The sequence below is a fragment of the Cottoperca gobio genome, chromosome 13 (genome assembly GCF_900634415.1).
Source record: "Cottoperca gobio chromosome 13, fCotGob3.1, whole genome shotgun sequence".
Taxonomy (NCBI): domain Eukaryota; kingdom Metazoa; phylum Chordata; class Actinopteri; order Perciformes; family Bovichtidae; genus Cottoperca; species Cottoperca gobio.
This window is the reverse complement of record NC_041367.1, coordinates 23,306,791-23,326,208: the sequence shown is the minus strand read 5'-3', so window position 1 is coordinate 23,326,208 and position 19,418 is coordinate 23,306,791. Positions and strand designations below refer to the sequence as shown.

At 39.6% G+C, this 19,418-nt stretch overlaps 1 protein-coding gene across 4 annotated transcripts in view; it reads right to left on the bottom strand.

The window, feature by feature from the left end:
* Positions 1–19,418, bottom strand: part of tpst1 (tyrosylprotein sulfotransferase 1) — a 39,549-nt gene that overhangs the window by 5,991 nt on the left and 14,140 nt on the right. For 2 of the 4 annotated variants that reach the window (XM_029446700.1, XM_029446701.1), the window contains exon 3: positions 8,929–9,127. In XM_029446700.1, the coding sequence (XP_029302560.1) occupies positions 8,929–9,127 (199 nt within the window). Of the gene's footprint in view, positions 1–898; positions 988–8,928; positions 9,128–19,418 lie in introns of all 4 variants that reach the window. The other 2 variants (XR_003833298.1, XR_003833299.1) reach the window with 2 other exon arrangements.

Genomic DNA, 19,418 nt, shown 5'->3' with positions numbered 1-19,418 from the left:
CTATAGATTTAAGGGAAAACTATAGTCTAGTTACACACTTCAGTTGTGGGAAATGTCCATCACAATCTGCGTTAGCAGTATGTGACTCATACTACAATGAAAGCATTCCAGAAAGAAATGGCCACTCCCCATCTCTGTCCTGCAGTGTGAGCTCACCAAGGCAAACTCCTAAACACTTATTTAGCAAGAAAGATGATTTAACTCTGCTAAACATAAAGCTAGGGTGGGTAATCTTCAAAAACATGTTTTATCACATTTGTTGTAATTCTCTTTACTTCCGGCAATTAATATCAAACAAAATGCTGCAAATAAACCGCAATAAAATCTGCCATCTGGCTGTAACAGCCACAGAGAATATTCCAACAACTGAGTGGGTCTGCACTATTATTTTAATCAATGTTGTGATCAAGATTATTTATTGATTCTAGGGACAAAATATTTGTATTGCACTTTCACATTTAAATAAACAGAGCACTGCTTTCACATCCATGCTGTGCTACATTCATCTACACATGTTTGCATCAAAACAAGACTGCTGCTCATTCACAGTGCATTTCCTGGAAGCAAAATATATAAATGTAACAAAAGTTGGTAGAGCCTCAGCAGAGCCCAGAGGGAGGGAGCTGCACAGTGGGGTCAGCCAAGGTGCCTGCTGCTACAAGCTGCAGGTCAGTCCAGTGTGGAAGAGCCAAACTAAACCCTGCAGTTGTTCAGCCTCAGTATTATGGCTGGAGCTCCCTGTGACTAAGCCCCGGTCCCAGGGGTTTAAATGTGGTAACAGCCCAGTGCATTTGAAAAGTTGCCAGTGTCTGGCCATGATCGGCAGGGAGAATGTTTCAGCTGCACAGCAGTCTACTTCCACTCTCTCTGGGCGGAAGGTTTCCAGGGATATTCTTACCTCAAATAAAATGCTTCCATCTGAACTGCACACTGAAACTCTGCAGGAGGACGGGCGTGTATGCATGCTCTGCTGGAGGCTGAAATAAGCTTCAAAAACAAAACTCATTTCAGATTGACTAAGAGTTTGATAATACAAAGTCATATTGTACCATTTTCAAACATCTGTGCGTGTAGATGTTGAGAGGAATAACTTGAGAGGACACTGAATGATTTTCATTTCCTAATCTCCTTGTGGCAGATTTTTGCCTCGGGGCCTAAATACACACAAACCATTTCAACTCCTAGGACTGACCTTAAATTAGGTCTAGAATATTAAATCTCAATTATTGTTTAAAACAGAAATGTGTCTGTAGCCATTAAGTACAAGAAATTGTCGAGTACTGATAGTCAGCATTGAAAGTCTGTTCAGATTCATAATGTTGTTTATGTAATCCTAATATTGTGGTTCTGGATTTAAATGCACATTTTTATTTAGGGAAGGTTTATGCATGGCTGCTTGCTTTTAGACAACAATTCATATTAGAGAGAAACAAACTAATTGAAAATCAATCCAAATGATTCAGTAAAGTATATTGGCTACAACTCCAAACTAGGTTAAAGACCTCATCAAGCATCACAATGGCTCTAAACTAAGAGAAGCTTCTTTTGCTAAATGTCAAAAGCGGTTTTGTAAAAAATATGCTTAGACTCTTCAAAGTAAGGTATCAGAGTATCGCTGCCGTTTGTTCAAGCAATACCAACTCTCAACCAGGTGTGGATAACTGGACTGATGAAACAGGACTATTTGGTGACCTAAAGGCAGTATTCTTGAAACATGTCATCCTACGTGTCCAAAAGCAAATACTTTTCTTGTATCTTTGTAGTCTCGACAATACAAATTGGGATAAGAGTGCAACCTTCAGAACAGTTTCCTCTCATTCACTCAGGTTGCACATTGTAGCTGTGTGAAGAAGGAACAAAAGGTCCTGAATAGAGAAGTTCAAACCCTTCCTTACTTTAAAACCTCAATAGCTGTAAGTAAAAGATTTAAAAAAGAAAGTCAGCGCTCCTGTTTCCACTACGTTTCAGACGCTCAAAAGATATCTTGATCTGAGTTTAAGGAGTAAGACGCACGGATCAATAATCACTTCATGCGAGGTCCCCATTAATAAATCTTTTAGTCACTCTTTTCGCCAAGCTCGTCTAGCCGATAGTTTCATGACTGAGTATGTGTTGAGGTCTAAGAGCCAAAGAGCTCCACGATTGCTGAGAACTGATGAAGGCCCTAGATCAATATGATATGATAAGCCTGCATCATCAATAACTGTCCTTGCATCAATATGATGGAAAAGGTCCAGCCGCAGAGCCAAAGCACAACACGATGAACAAGGAACTCTACAGACATTTATCTCTCCACTAACTCATTATTGTTATTGTGGAGAAAGTGAGAACTTATTGATTCCAATATCCATTTCTCACCAGGGATCAGAACAACTGCAATGCCATTTAAAAGCTATTGATTGTGGCTTCAAGAGCCTGGCCCAACAAGCCTCATTTACAGCAAGCTGGAACAACCTCCACTGACCAGCAGTCCAAGATGAAGCCTTAGCAAATAGCACATGTCCAGGTGTTGTCCTTTAACAATGTCATTAGTGGAGGGTACATGCAAGTTGTTCTCTTGTCAGTTTCTTTGCTCCAATTCTTTGAAAGAGGTTTGAAACTGAGGCCGGGACCTGCAAATATTAGACCTGACCCCACTCAACCGGCCTTGAACTGGCATATTTGAGACCTGAACCCAACCCAAGACCACACTACATTACTGTACCCTGTCATTGCACGTCTATAAAAGGAATCCCTGGAACCTTTCTGGGATAATTCAATACAAACAGAGGTTTTGCTTTGACTGTTAACTGCTTTGACCACCGGGCTGATACTGCTTAGAAGGATTACCTTTAAGACCGGTTCACTCGCAGTAAAAAACAACAAAGCATCATTGAGATCCAGATAAGGCTGCTCTCAACCGGTCAGGCTTCCTTAATCATCCAGATCCCTCCGTCTCCACAATACAAACATTCTGTTCAATGGCTGCTTCCAAACTATTTCTCCACAAAGCAGCTAGACCCAGGCTGCAGAGTCTGTGGTGAAATCATCGCTGAAGAAGAGATGAGACCGGCGGTAAATATTTGGATGGGGCTGGATGAAAATTCAAGACAGCAGAGAGAGCATTTCCACATGTGGCTTCATCATACAGTGATTTAGTTCAGGGCTGGTTTCCAGATGTCTTATGCAATGCAGCACAGACATTTAGGGGTGGGGGTGCTACCATACTAATGGAACAAAAATCATTCTCGGAAGTTGATGAGCAAAACAAAAGATTTGCCAGCAAAACGTTTTTTGCTGGCATGTCACTTTGTTGTTTTAGGTTTTGTTGTAATTCTGTATCTCTTGTACACTAGTTTGAACCCTTTTTCTAAGTAGCTTTAGTTAAACAAACTACATTTCTCCCTAGGAGTATCTTTGCTGAAGTTCAACTTCTTCCAGTGTGAAGTAGTTGGTAACTTGCAAAACTATGCTTTTCAGTGCATTTTCCTAACACTGGCTAAAAATTCATACGTTCACCATAACATCTTGAAAAGATGACAATATGTCACTGTTGTGTTTTCAGCTTCTTCTGCCGCCCCCAAAAGACAGAAAACAAAACATCGACTAAAGCAGCTTAAAATCCGTAAATATCTTGAAGCATTATGTACCAACTTTTGATACTTGAAAGTTGTCAATGCTTGATAATACAGACACATTTTGGCAAGTGTTTAAAAACGGCCTAAAAAGAAATGACCCAAAAAGCTCACAACAAACAGACAAAATGCAGATGCTGCCGAGTTAAACCAAATCTCAAAGCTTTGTGAATGTCGTCCTAAAGCATTCAAACATGTTTAAGAAAACTGACCACAGCGTCCTGTGTGAAACCTTTTGTTCACTTTGACCTGGCTGGTAGGAGATCCTCCTCTGTATGCAGGAACTCCTTCCCAGGGTGGGGAGGGGGAGGGCAAGAAAACAATAATATAAACCCTTCAGCAGGAGAATCACACTAATAACCTGCACATGTACACAGCATACATCTGAGTTAAAGGAGCTTAAACACGCACATGTTTTCACAATAGACTTGTGTCTTAATGACGAGAGTGTTAACTATTTCAGAGAGCAGATGCGGAGGAAGAACCAGCACACACAGACATGGATATTTACTGCATCCAAAATATGTAAACAGGACCACAGGCACATTTGAAAAGCATTAGCATGCACAACATGGGGATAACACGAATGGAACCACATGAGGATTTGATATCAGACCAGCACACTAACATATGGCAGCCTTGATAGAAAATTGGTCACATACAATATGTAGGCTCACCTTTAAAATAACAGTCCAACAGTTTGGGAAATGTGTCTAATCGTACTCATCTTACAATGAGACATTGTGGTTTTAGGAGCAGTTGACTTCAACACACTGGCGCCATTGATCAACAACAGCTGTTTGCAATGACTTTGCAATCGCAAAAGTCATGTAGCCATTTGCATAAAGCTCTATGCAGATACACAACTAAATCTATTAGGGATGGGTCATGATTTGTCAATTTGACCATTTTTGTCTCGTCCCTTTTTATCGTAGCAAGCGCCCGCCTGGTAGTAACGTTACTGCCACGCACCGGTAAGAACCGGGTGACACGTTCAGTTTGGCCCTTTAATCCACAGTTAGATGTGAAAGTGTGCCGGCTCTACACGCGGTCAGTCTCTCTCTCTCTCCCCACAGAGCAGCTGCCCGCAGAGCAGCCCATCCCTAAATGTCTGGGTACACACAAAGACAAATGTGCATAAACATAGTTTATACATAGTGCTTCAGTTCTGAACTCAATGATATATTTGTGACACTGTACAAGTGCATTTAGGCACATCCTTAAAATCACCTGTGTGCTTGTCAATAATTATTTCTCTCTTCACCAGTCTACGGACCCATCAATGAATAAACGAAGTATTAGCGCAATTTCATTACACTAATAGAGCAGATATTTAATGTGTTTATGAATGGTCTGAAGTGCGTATAATGTGTGCAGTCTCACTGCAGGTTCTGCTTTTGAATATTAGTTTATGTGTAGGAAAAGGAAAATCTGGAAAAACTGAAATTGGCATGAAGACGAATAACAAACACAGGTTGCAAAATACTGCAACTCCTGGAATACATTGGTTATGGGATACACGCACCAATATTCCATTTATCAGAAGTACACGGCAATGGATATTGATCTCTATATGAATGATGATGAATCAACTATAATTGAGTCATGTTGTTATAATAAGAGTATGAACAGTACACTCTGATAAATCAGCCACATATTAAAAAGTTACTTCCCCTTTATATAAATATATAATAAATCTTATTAAGAACATAAGAGGTATTTTGCCACGCTGTCACCTTGTCTGTAGTTTCCATGGGTTTGTGGTCGGACACATTTTCCAACGAATGCCCAAACAAAAATGTTCCCTCTCCCCTCCAAATGGAAAAGTAATCCAAATGCTTCAGAAAAGTATATACTGGCTAAAACTCCAAACTGGCTTAAAGACAAAGCAGCAGATCCATCAGAATGGCTGTTCATGCAATCATACTGAGTAACTTCTAGTGTAAAATGATCACTTTGTGGACATCAAACAATCAAACTCAAATTATTGTAAAACTTTATATATATACACACACCAGAAATCAGGAATTACATTTAAAAAATACCTACTCCTATTTACAAAGTCCGTCTGATATGGCGGATGTTCTTTAGTAAAGTAAGCTGTTGCCAGTGTTCTGATGTGCACAATAACAGGCACTATGGCTGAACAGACTAAATGTTTTAGGAAAATACTGGAAAGCGTTCCAGCCGTTGTGCTTGGAAGAAACAAATCAGCCAGAAATGTTTGGCCAGCAGTCAAACAGAGGAGAGGTTAAACTTGAAAACAGCCAATGAACAGACATTCTTCAGTTTGTATCGCCACTAAACTGCAATAAAAATATATACATTTTAAATAACAAATACCACATTTCACCATCTTTCAATCTTCTTTTCATTTCAACGATGACCAATACTAAAAATGTACCATCAGGTCATAATAGAAGGGAATTTTAAACTAATGAAAACTACAGACACTCTTTTCCTAGATCATCATGTGTCCAGCGAAGGCATGAAGTCATCTTGTCCTCAGCTCCCCCTCTTCTCTCAAAATGAAACTTATTAATGTCAGCAGCTCTTTTGGTGCCAAATGTATTTCTGATCGATAGACAACCCTCGTTACCTGATCCTTAACTGTTAAGAGACAAGATTGGTGAACAAGTCCTGCTGTTGTTTAAGTTCCAAACAAACAGCACAGCTGCAGCCATAACCCGGTGCACAAACAGGTTAAATCCATCATTTATAGTCAGCTGCAGTAAATGCGCAAAACAGGCAACTAAGTGCTCAGGTCACCCGTCCGGGAGAGTTAGGAGACCCGATGTTGCGTGCATTGTTGTTGACACATGCAGCCACTTTGCCACTAAGTCTCCACATCAATTAGTTTAGCTACGAGGTTGTCCGCTGTGTGTTTGCCTGGCATAAGTTCACCCCGTCTGGGTTTCAGCCAGTGTATCACAAGACTGAGTATGAATGGAGCAGTAAAGTTTTAGCTGTGATTGTTGCAGTGCAGTGAGTGTACAGTTTATTTTTCGGTGCTACAACTCCTCAAGACCGAAGACAAGCTCCCGTGTCTTGATTGCGACCTGCTGCTTAAAGTGAAGAGGGTTAGCCCTGAAGTTAGCAACACCTTAGACTCAGGCTTACTTAAGTCTGGCTGACCTTTAAGGTGAACAGGCTATATCCTCATTTTAGTGACAAGCCGCTCCTCTGAGTTTTGCAATAGCTTTTTGTTTTTCACCATTTAACTCAGGGGTGTCAAACATACGGCCCATGGCCAAAACCGGCCTGCCAGAGGGTCCAATCTGGCCCACGGGATGTTTTGCTAAATTTGTTGTTTTGATATAAAGTAAAATACTATATTGTTCAGTTCCAGATACCTGTGGCGAAATGTTTTGTGCCTTTGTAGACACACTGTGATCTGTAAGTTGTAACACACATGTGTAAATGATCAACTGAGGCATATTATTGATGAAATTGAAACGTATTTTTCTTAAGAAATGTCAGGTTGTTCATAATGTTTTGTTAAAAGATAGTTCATTAAATGTGAACATTTTCAGAGTGTACTTTTTTGCACTAAAACAAAAAAAGGGTAAAAATTTGGAGTTGTGGTTATTTATAAGTTATTATGCTCTGATTTTACTGGTCCGGCCCACTTGAGATGAGATTGGGCTGTATGTGGCCCCTGAACTAAAATGAGTTTGACAGCCCACTAAAATAAGAATTTTGACGCATTAATCAGCCATCAGTTAAATTTGAACTCAAATTCTTATTTTCGGTTTATGGTTAATTTCCAACATCCCTAATTGAGAGATTGGGCATCTAAGCAACAGCCTCCACAGACCTTGAGAGATACAAATAAACAGAATTGTGTCCTCTAGCTCAGACATAAAAGTATGCAACCCAGAGAGAGGAGCTGCAGAGCATGTCACCTGATAGCTCAGCTGGAGGAAAAGGATTTAATAAAACATATTCTGCTCCAAAAATAGCAAAGGGTTTGACATCTGGCAAGGACATCATTGTCAAAGCAAGGAAGACTTTGCACAGACACAAAGTTTATGAAAGTAAAATCTCAGGATCTTCCTCCTTGCTCCTGTCAAATCGTGTTTTAAGAAAGACAGTGGAAAGCAAGACTTCGGGAAGAAATGTAAGTCACTTCGAACAAAAGCATCAGCTTAATAGAAGTCATGTAATGCGAAGTGGTAACTGCAAAATTATGTTTCTGTGATATATTTGTAGTCTCCAATACCAAACCTAATGTTTTTACAGGATTAGTAGTACTTCTGCATGTAAAATGAATGCAGTGCCTCATTACATTAAAGGAGACATTGTTCCTGTGGGATCTTACGGAAAAGTCAGAAAGTCAGTTTCCCTGCTCGATTGACACTCAGATACACAACCTGTAATTATAGTTGTCTTGTTCCTGGAAGTGCATTTCTTTTAAACCCATTAGTATATTGTGTTAGTAATGTGATAGTGTTGAATGTGTTGATCTCATTTGTGGTGAGCACAGTACTTAGTATGGACTGTATGATACACTAAACTCTGGATTATGGGTGTCGAAATTCTCTAAATCAACAATTCAATTTGACTTTCGATTTTAAGGTCAAGATTCCATTAAAAACTATTTTCAGCAGTGACGGCTATACCATTTTTAGACTATGGAGTCTTGATTCGTAAAGATAAACAGATAATTGGTTTTATGTCCTGACGGCAGCCATTTACATTTTCTAATTTGTCAGGGAAGCAGGAGGATTTTCCAGTTCTGTTGTTTTTTCCATCATCTGCGGCAGTGGCCATGGTGTCTCGGCTCCCTGTAAGCTATTTAAAAAACAGTATGGCCTTTTTAAAATAGTCAAGCATTTTGGTCAATTTGCCATGTTCTTGCTGAGAGTTTGATGAGAAGATTGATAGCACTCTCATATCTGTCCACTAAATATAAAGCTACAGCCAGCAGCAGGTTAGCTTAGCTTACTATAATAACTAGAAACAGCTAGCTGGGCTCTGAGCAAAAGTATGTCTGAAGTTCACTTATTAACAAATCATGTCTTTTTTTTTCATACAAAAACCAAAGTGTTCAAATAGGTTGCAGTTTTATAGGGGGCTATTTCTTGGCTAGTGACTTCAACAAGGGCCTTCATCTTTGTGCCAAGTTAAAGCTGCTGCCTGTAGCTTCAGTGGTATCAATCTTCTCATCCAACTCTGTGTGAGAGTGTTGAAGTACTCCTTTACAAAACTGTGACTCCCATAAAGATAAAGGTTCTTGTGGTTCCTGTAACTACAAAAAGTAGTACAATTATGAACTTAGTCGGAAAAACTTGTCAATCTGGCCAGTACTCACCCTTCTGGTGTTGTCCAGGACTTTGGGGTCAGGCCGGCCATAGTTGGGAGGGTTGGCATGGGGGTCGTAGCCCAGTCTGGACAGCATGGGGGCGACGACGGCCATGTCCCTCACGACATCAGCTGGGATCTTCCCTACCCACTTGGACAAGGCCTCCACATTGACGGGCTTGATGACCTGATCTGTGGACCTCTCCACCCTGGCAAGACAAAGAAAAATGTTGATTTCAACTCCGATTTTAAATAGTATGTCACTTGACAAGTTTTTATTGGCTTTTAAAGAATATGTTTGAATGCCAAATATCCCAGGTTTGAATCCCAAGTGGGTCAATTTAGCAGGCATTAAAAGGTGTACTAGTTATTATGTGCGGCAAAGGTTTCTTAAATTACAGGTTATTCAGCAGACGCTCTTGTCCAGAGCGACTCACAGTGAACTAACTACAGGGTCAGTCTCCCTGGAGCAGCTCAGGGTTAAGTACCTTGCTCAGGGATACAATGGTGGCAGCTCTGGTATTGAACTCACGACCATCTGGTGTTCTGTTTGGAAGCCGAACCACTATCGCAACCTAAGTCTTGGTAAAATGCATAATTTCACTAAGCATACACACTTAACTGTACTTTAGATTTGATATTGAACATGCATAGCCTATTTGCCACTTCTCATACACACTGCGTCTATATGCATTTAACCTGTTTTTATTGTGATCTTTACTGTTAACCCATTTATATTTTTTTGCATTGTGTATATTATGGATCTGCATCTTATTGTTATTTTATCATTTATGTTCACCCTCTTTTCCTACCTCAGCGTGTCCTCAAATAACCCAGTTCATAGACCAGTCCATCTCTCAGTTATGTTCACTAAATCACATCTAATTGGCTGTAATTTGATCACGAGACAATATTAAAGATGGTTTCCTGGCTTCCTCTCTCAGCAGGTCCCTGTTAAATATGCTGAATAAATGACCCTTCACCGTATCAGTTCAATACTCTGCCAACATGCATCAAATTGCATATGTTCAGCCCGTCTCAAACTCAACATATGGACTGAACCTTTTACTTGAGCTAAATTATTCTGTTTAATCTCCCCAACTACGTCAAAGGGGAAATATTTTAACTGTGTATGGTCATTAAGTTAAGACAAAGCTAGAGCATTAAAGTAACTTGCCAAACATGAAATCTAGAGTACTTCACCAGGCAAGACATTAGCATTTAACTGTTTGCTGGAAGAAGAAAAAAACTCTAGTTTTTAGAGAAATTCAGTCTTCTTGATAGTGAAGTTAAGTGTCTGTTGAGTGAAGGGAATAAATCTCCACTTGTCCTTTCCCTCCATCAGCCTTGGGTCTTGCAAGCATTTTTGAAAGGAAGGAATCCAGCATAATGTCGTACTGAAGTAAATTATTCATCGTCTGAAATTAAATATTCAACAAGCGTGGGGATTGATGCTGCTGTATTCTGGAATGAGCAAAGTTAACCACCACTGACCAGCAGGAGGGTTTGATGTCAGATCTATGATGATGTATATAGATACCATTAGTACAGTTAACAGTCTTGGATGTGGCTGCTAAAAATGAGACTAAACACATTGCAAGCTCCAAATACTGTGCTCTCCCCACTGCTCTTCTCGCTCTATGACTGCACATCAGGAGACCCGTCTGTTTAACTCCTAAATGTTTAGACAACACAATTGTCATAGACCTCATCTGGGATGGTGACAAGTCTGCATACAGACGGGAGGTTAAACAGTAGTTCTGCACGATATGAAGAAAATGTGCTTTATGCCACAGCTGGCCCTGTAGAGTTGATAGTGGGCTTCAGGCTACCGGTACCGCTCAAAAGTACCAGTCCCCACTACATACATGGTCCATTTCTGGGATGAAAAGTCTCCCAGGACCTAAAGTTGGTATAAACCATCAACTCCAACATCAAAAAGTCCCAGCAGAGGATGTACTTCCTGCGGCAGCGGAGGATGTTGGGTGTGACAAAGCTTCATTTAGACAGACTGTTTCAGAACAGACTGGGGAGATAAAAGTTGCACATTACACCCATAAAAACACAAGTTATACGCATAATGACATGTTTTAACTTTAGCAGCACCCATCCCTTTTTACAAGACACCACATATGGTAAACAGATAAAAACACATGATGTGACATGCTTTAAGTGGATGATGGCATCAGTTTTATTTTAACCCCACAATTGCATTCCATGCCAATTCCTTATATTTATACAATGCTCCAATATCTCAGTTTGTGGCAGATGTATATTGTGTAAGAAACTTGGGTAAATATTAGACTAATCCTAAAAGAGTTTTCAAAAGAAATTTCATGTTTGCATGTTGAGAAAGAAGACCAGAAAATATTCACATTTGAGAAGCTGGTTGCAGATTATTTAGTTGTCGATTCCCACATTGTTTCAGCTCAATCAGCTGTAATGCATAATTTGAAGTGTCTTGGTAAATCGCTTCTTCCATTTTTCAACAGTTAAGACTTAGAGTATCCACCTGTGACAAATGATGTAGTGTGGACATGGCACACAGTTTACAGTGCATGTAAAATATTAAGACTAAACTAAGTCTTAAACTATACACAAGCCTGTAATATCCTAGATCAGGGATGTCAAACATATGGTCCGAGGGCCAGAACCTCAATGCCAAAGGGACCAATCCGGGCCCAATGGATGACTTTGCAAAGTATGAAAATTGCAGAGAAGTCATTCATTCCAATCCAATTCCATAAAATGTACTGCTATCCGACACCTAGGAACAGAGACGATAAATACATTTTTGGCAGGACATCTCAGGCTATTCATCATTGCTTTTGTAAATGCATTGTTCATTAATGGTGAACGTTTAAAATTTTTTTACTTACCCTAAAAGAAAGGGACACATTTATACGTTGTTATGCAAGGGGATGGCACACTTGAGACCAAATTGGGCTGTATGTAGTCCGTGATCTAAAATGAGTTTGACACCCTTTTATAGATAGAAAGTATATACAACAGTGTGAAACGATTGAAGGTGGGCCCTGTGTCCTTCATTATTGAGAATGTTTAGTCGGCTGGGGGACACACTTTCTATCACTTTCTATTATGAAAGTCATTTTTTAAGAGAAAAGAGTGTGAGTGTCTACTACTACTATATGACTTAAGGTAAAGCAGAGCTGAAGGTAATCTTACTCTTCCTTTATGGATTAGAATTTTTAATAGTAGTTAGTTTTTTTAAATTACAATAAATTGACAACAGCCTCTCCTAGTTTTCAGCCTGACTGCATCCAGGCACCAAAAGACATCGTGTGCCAAATACAAAGCAAGGCTGAGACTGAGTTATAATAGAGAACTATAAGCCAATCATTTCACACAGATTCTCACAGAACTAAATTCTTAAAATTGCATGAAATAAAAATAAATAATAATGCACTTCTTTTGATTCCACTTGCTATTGATAGGTTTTTTTAGGTCACTCTCTCTCACCACCCACCTCTATTTACCATCTGCAGTCCAGCTTCTCCATCCCTATGTTTCCTGTCCGACTCTATACCTCAATAAGGCAATTCAGTTTCCTCTAATCCATTTACTTTGCAATTGAATCTTTACACTGTACGGGTATAGTCTCCTGCATGATTAATAGAGTGAGCTGGTTTTGTCATCTCAGGAGGATGGTGGAGATGGTTTCTGAGAGACGGGCCATGATCCAAATATCCACTCTGCAACAAATAGGTAGGGAATCACTTTAGGTAACTCCATCAAGACCCAAGAGAGTGCTAAGTGTTGACGTAGAACATAAACTGATAAAGACAAAGACTGAGTATGGCGAGTGTAGCTCAGCGTCATCATCATGTTAGATGCAGGCACACTTATTAACAAAAGAACATAGGATCTCCTCAGACCAACACCAACGCAAAAAACAAGAGAATACACTAACCGTTTGAACCTCATAACTACACAGTCCACTCACAGCCTTTCCAAACATTGAAATGATACATAGTGGAGTTTCTTTATCAAAGAAACCATCTTTGGCCAGACACTGGCATGCAAAGCCATGAGTTTAATTTACACTATGGCCAACGCACAAGTTATCAGCTCAATGTTAACAGTTACAGCTGGTTATGTTATGATAACCTTGCAATTGGAAAAGTGCAAACCACAATGTTTGTGATTAATTGTTCAGCCCTAATTGTGTTTGACTTGAAGGTTACTCCAAAAAAAGGGCATAAGACTAAAACCAAGACTGGGACGAGACGATATGGCTTGTATGTTATCACAATAGGATTTTTATATCGATCGATAATTATCTAGAAACTACCATTTCAATTTACAGGGTTTTTGGGACCAAATTCTTATTTGTTTACCTTTTGCATTCATTATGAAAGAGATATTACATGTGAAAATCAGGTGTTGACAAATTGCTTAACATACAGTATCTACATCTAATCACAGCGGTTACCATGAGGTTATGCATTATACATGTACATAAATTTACATTTGGGTGAGAAAAAGAATGGTGTGATTTACATTTCATCAGCATGAAAATGTTAACTGCATGGATGAGGCAATGCTGATAAGAAAACAAACAAAAAGGTCTGGTTTCTAATAAGCGCGACTTACGGTCAACTTTGGCCATAAGTGGTAAGCGCTGCTTGTTGTTTTTCCACCACAATAGCACATCTTTCTCGTCGTCAATAACATGCTCTCTTCTCCTGCTCTTCTTTTCAGTTTGGTTTAAAACCAAAGAATCTGCAAATAGGTGCATTTACTTTCTATTTTCTAACAAGAGTCGACATCTATCATTCTGGAGTTCGGTTTATATAGTTGGGGCATGATAATCTCGTTATATCGTACAAGCTTATTTATAATATACATTTATTCATTATCAGAACGCTGCTGCGTGCTTTTGAGCATGTGTGCCAGAGACTTCCGCCGACCTAGCCAGCTAGCTACAGTATATGCCAACTTTAATGGGGATAAAATAATTTCCATACTTTCCAAATGGTCTCGGACCAAATTGATCAAATTCAAATAGTGAAAAGTCTTTTCGTGGGGGTTGTGACTCAAATGTATCCACCATTTTAAAGGCATATTGACGGAGTAAGTGACAGGCTAGGCTACGCTGGAGCCTACGACTCTGCAAGTCAGCTGTTCGACTAGTGTTTTTTCTTTTTAGGAGAAGGAGAACGGTTTCAAAAATAACTTTGAATCGCAAATAAAATGCATCATTGTTATGGAACATTTTATCATGAATAACAGATCTTTTTAATCGCCCAGCCCTAGGCCAGACACAGATACTCAACAGCACAATAAAATGATGGAGACAATCCTGTGACATAAATATCCTGTCTCTTTGATTCCTGTCATCAATCTAAAATCATTTGCACCCACAGTGCTGAACAAGTGATGCACACACATCCGTCTTCTTGGCTTTAAATGTGATGCGACAAAAGACCTTTCCGCCCGTCACATGACCACTTCCTTTCAGGCTGATGCTCTTAATGGCCTCTAGCTTGTCAATTATTCATTGCTGGGCCTCCTTTACCTAAGGTGGTGTTCTATATCACCAACGGCTGATAAGAGAGAATCGGCTGGAGACATAAAGATATCAAATACGATGGAGAGTTAGGGAGGAGTGATGGAATGGCTCCCTGTTCCGGGATAAGTAATTTAGCTAGTCGTTCAGCAAAGCAGGGCCTCTACTAAACCAAGGTCAGGTAATTGATGTTAATGCTAACAAGGTCCCGCTCTGGGGCCTGGCTGTCAGCTGATTGAGATTTTCATGTAGATAGAGAAAGCTGCAGGATGCTGGAGAGAGAGGAGTGCCGGTGGTTGTAGTGGGCAAGAGGCATTTTCTGCCAGGTGTCATGGGGGTTAACTTTAATGCATTGTGGGCAAAGTACTTGAGGAGATGGAGCAAATTTTTATGATGGTAAAAGGTAGCTGTGCTGCCCTGAAGGCTACTTGTGGCTGGCCCCCTTTTACATCAAATTGTTTCAGGACCCATTTAGGGGAGAGGTATGATGTTGGACCAAAGCCATAGCAGACATGCAGCCTTTCTACCGAGTAAGAAACTACTATAGAATGCAAACGGAGGGAAAATTAAAGCCTACATTATTGTACAAACACAAAATAGAAATGTTTCAATGCATAAGTTGTTGTGTCAGGATATAGAAAAATATCCAACAAAGTGCAGTAACGTTGGTCAAGGTGTGCTTATTTCTCTCCCATTGATTTGATTTTCACCAACAAAAACAAACATACACTGTACGAGTATGTGAGAGGACTGTGGGAGACACACATTTATCTGCAGTTTGTGAGAGACTGTCATTTGGGAGATGCGATCCTGGCACCAATGGTGATCAGTTCAAATTGCTTTTGTGAACCCTGTTCTCAGTAGCAAGTGTCAAGACTCCAATATACAACACAACATTTTGTGTTAATGATAAATTAAGGCAAAGTGAAAAATCTGTTAAATAAATCTGATGTATTTTTTTTTTTGTAGGAATGAAAACTCAATGATACCAAACTGAAATTCAATGGTATGGAGCTACTATGTGAGAGGAAATCAATGCATCAGAAAGCATCTTTGACTGTTAACAACGTAGTTTGATGTAGACAAGCAGGACCAAGCAGTGTCTCCACACCTATCTGCAGCTCAGCCGACAGGGCTCTGGTTAAGGTCCCCATTCATTAATATTTGATAGGAATCAATTTGTGGAGGGGTGACGTGTGCACTAAATGACCACAGTATCTAGATCCCAAAGAGCTGTCCCTCCCTGTGCGGACATTTAGTACATTTTGGCTTCATGTTTGTTTTTCCATTTCAAGTGCTGAAGCATTTTCTAGTTGTGCAAGGAAAGAGGTCAAACACACTCCCCGTTTACACCAAAGATGATTTTCTCGTATCTAGAAACAACTGAGGATGAAAGTGTTATATGAGACATTGTCTTTTTGAGTAACTCCAGAGTTGCTTTGCTATTGAGTCGTAGCGGTCCAGTGTTGTAGTGGCATGGCTGAAGAGCACTAGAAAGTTTCCATGGCATCTTGGCTTGGACCACGACACACCTGACAGCATCTTAAGATGAGCTTTGAGTTTTTCAGCTTGGTTTACCAAATTTAACATTAACAGAATGTTTGTCGTTTGTACATTTAGGGTGAGTTGGGCTGTGACAAGTAAGAACCAGACTCAAGACTATCTCGTCTTCCTGGTGGCAGCGCAGCCAGGAGAGCAGCCCACCAGGGGAGGAGAGGTCGGCATCTGTAATATTTACAAGCGAGTCAGGCAGCTTGTACTTCTTCTCCCTCTGTACAGAGGGCAGACTGCAGCTACAGTGACTCACTATCGCCTCTAGAGGAACAATTGATATTACAGACTGGACAGAGCGCAGCTAACTGTTGGTATAATGAACAGGTATATGATCCTGGTCAATCTCTTCTTTATGTAGTGTGGGCTTCAGGGTCAAGAAGGCCTTCCTTCAAACCACAACAAGTAGTTTCAAGCTAACGTGTCAGCAAATATCAGCACTGCTGAAGAGTCCTTGAAAGAGAATCCCAGTGCTTTGACGTCACTGGAGAAGGGCTAGTAAAAATAACATTCCTCTACAGGGATGAATTATTTATCAGTGTAGCTCTGTATTGATGTTAGCTTTTATCAAAGTTCTTACTTGATATAATATCAGTTGAAGGATTGCTTGATACCTTTGTGGAAATGCAGTTACTTAATTGTGGCCATACTGCTTCATTCTCTTCATCAGTGGTAGTCAAATTGTGTCCCATGGGCTTATCCATCCATTCAAACAAAAATGTCTGCCCCCTGACGAAAGTGGACATTTCCCCTTTTACAGTTTACATTAAAAGTTGTAGATGTTTTTCTCACAAATCTACAGAAGATAAGAATGTAAAGGCTAACAACCAATGCCCCCACATGAAGAGAAGCATTCAACCAAGGCTACTCATCAAGATATTCAGTTTACAACTATATAAAAGAGAAAAACAGAAAATGCTCACATTGGAGAAGCAGCAGCTTTGTAGTGTTGTAGCAGTGTTTAATATTTTTGCTTAATAAAGCAACTTAAACGACTGACATTTATACGATTTCCCAGCAAAATTTGCACAAATATCCAGGTTCTTTTAAACACTAGAACACCCGCTAAGAATAGGCGATAGACTCCTTTCCCATTGCCAGTAGACGAGTATCCCTTTCGTTTTTATTTCACTGTTTGATGACACAAACGCTACGGCAACATAGTAAACAGTAGAACGCATTTACAGTGGTTACTTCTTTTTATATCTGTTACTTATTCAGTCTCTTTCACACTTTCAAACCCGTGATTGTTGGAACAGTGGAAAGACTAACGAAAACAGTTTTGATGAGTTTCATTTTGTTTCTGTAGAGTTTGAACAAAGTGTGTTTTATGTCAATCGGGTAAAACTACTTTCTGTCAATAGAGTCTGTCGTCTTTTAGGAGAGCATATTAATTGTAAGTCTTGTACATTAAGTATTATAATTGTCCAAAATACCAGTTGATTTAATTTGTTATATATATATATATATATTCACTTTAATGTCTCAAAATAAGGGCTAAAGTTAGCGTATCCACCCAGAAGTCATGTTTTAATCAGAGCTGGAGCCAATAAAAAGTTATTTGTCCCATTAATGAATGCCGAAAAAAAAAAAAATGTTATTGGGTTAGTGTCAAGTGGGAAAAGGGCTTCATTGTCAAAATAGTTGCAGATTCATTTTCCTTTCCTTTGTGTATAAGAATCAAACATAAGCTTCTGTAACTCTAGCTTTCACTTACAAATGATTATTCCTTAATGAATTATAAATATATAGTTTTATAATGTAACTTTAAAATGCTGGCCCCAATTGAACACAGCTGAATTTTTTTGTACTTAATGTTTGACCTCAGCTCTAACCTTGTGCCTCGTCGATCTTTAAATTGTTTCTTCTTATAGTCAAGCAGATCAAAATCATGGAACTCCAGAAGGAAAACAAAAGAATGAGAAATGGAGCCAATTACACCATTTTAACCTCTAGGAAGTCTACTCTCCCTTTTACAACAGAGGCAGTGGGATGAGTTCATAAAGACGTGCAGTAAAGACAAAAGGCATTTAGAAGAAAAACTGCTCAATGGATGCAAAGCTTTCCAATAAAATAAAAACATGAGCGCTCTCATATGCAGACAATAACAAAATGTGGCCCAAATGTCTCCAGAGGATGTGGACTGGGTTTTGGTGCTACGTGGCAGGAAGAGGGTGGTAGCAGGGATTAGACAGAAGCGAGGAATGGGGTTGCACTCCTTCAGCGTTTCCTCAACGCCTTTAAGAGGCCAACCTCCCAAATCACTGAAACCAAAACTACTGACACCAGGCAGGGCCATTAGGAAAACCTGCTTAAATTGCTGTAGTGCAGATATAATCTCATGTGTTCACTTATGAATAGGTTCCTCGCTGTGCGCAGCCAGAGGATGTTTAATTTACAAATTAAATGCAAGGATGGAAATTTCAAAGGCTTTGTGAAAACATGTGAAGGATATGTCAAGACCAGAGGTGCACGTTTATTTTTAAGGCCTGCAGGAACTGATATTAAATAGAAAGTGATATCTACGATATGACACACTGATACATGTCATTTTTCTCCAGTTTAAAAAGCAGATCCATACGTTCTCTCCCCTCCAGCACAAAGCTAAGTAGACATGGGCATGTCCAAGCTCATTTCTATCGCACTGGGAATGTGATATATGGCAGGCCCAGCTTACCACATAAGTCTTGTAAAGCTTGCACAAATCTCAACTTCTTACAACAGCAAATATTTATCTACCCACCACTACAGTCTGCAGCTGTAGAGGAAACATCTAGTAGAAATGATGGCTCTGCTGCTCATCATCAGCATTAACAGGGAAACATTTGTCATCACAGAAATAGCAGGCAGCTTCCTGAAACTGCATTCCAAACTAGTTAAGTGTCCAAAATGTCAATGAACCTCCGACAAAAACGAACTAAAAAAATGATTCACAGTATGACACTGATGGATGGTAATTCAGTGTGTCCTCGCTGGTAGCAAGAGTGTTTGGAAGTACTTAAATGGCCCCAAAGCTTAGTTTAAACATTTACAGTGGTACAGAAATGGGGCCATTGACCACCATTTTACTCAACCCTTAGAACAAACAAGGAATAACAAGACAATAGACAATTGAGGTTCAGTTTCTGTTTGAGGGAACTTCTTAAGAGAAAAACTATTCTTGCAAAGCATTTCAAGGGCCTATGTTGTAATTACTCTGAAATTAAAGAGTAACAACATTGACAAGTCTCTCCCAGAGCAACAAACAAGAAAGATCAAAGAACTATTCACTATCTTTTTTGCTACAACGTATTTTTCCCTATAAAACTCTAAACTACACAAGACATTGTGAAGGTCCAGTGGCGTCCTTGCTGCAATTTTGCCATTCAAAGTACAGAACAAGACATCAGGGCTTGAGTTTTAGACTGGGGAAAGGAAAA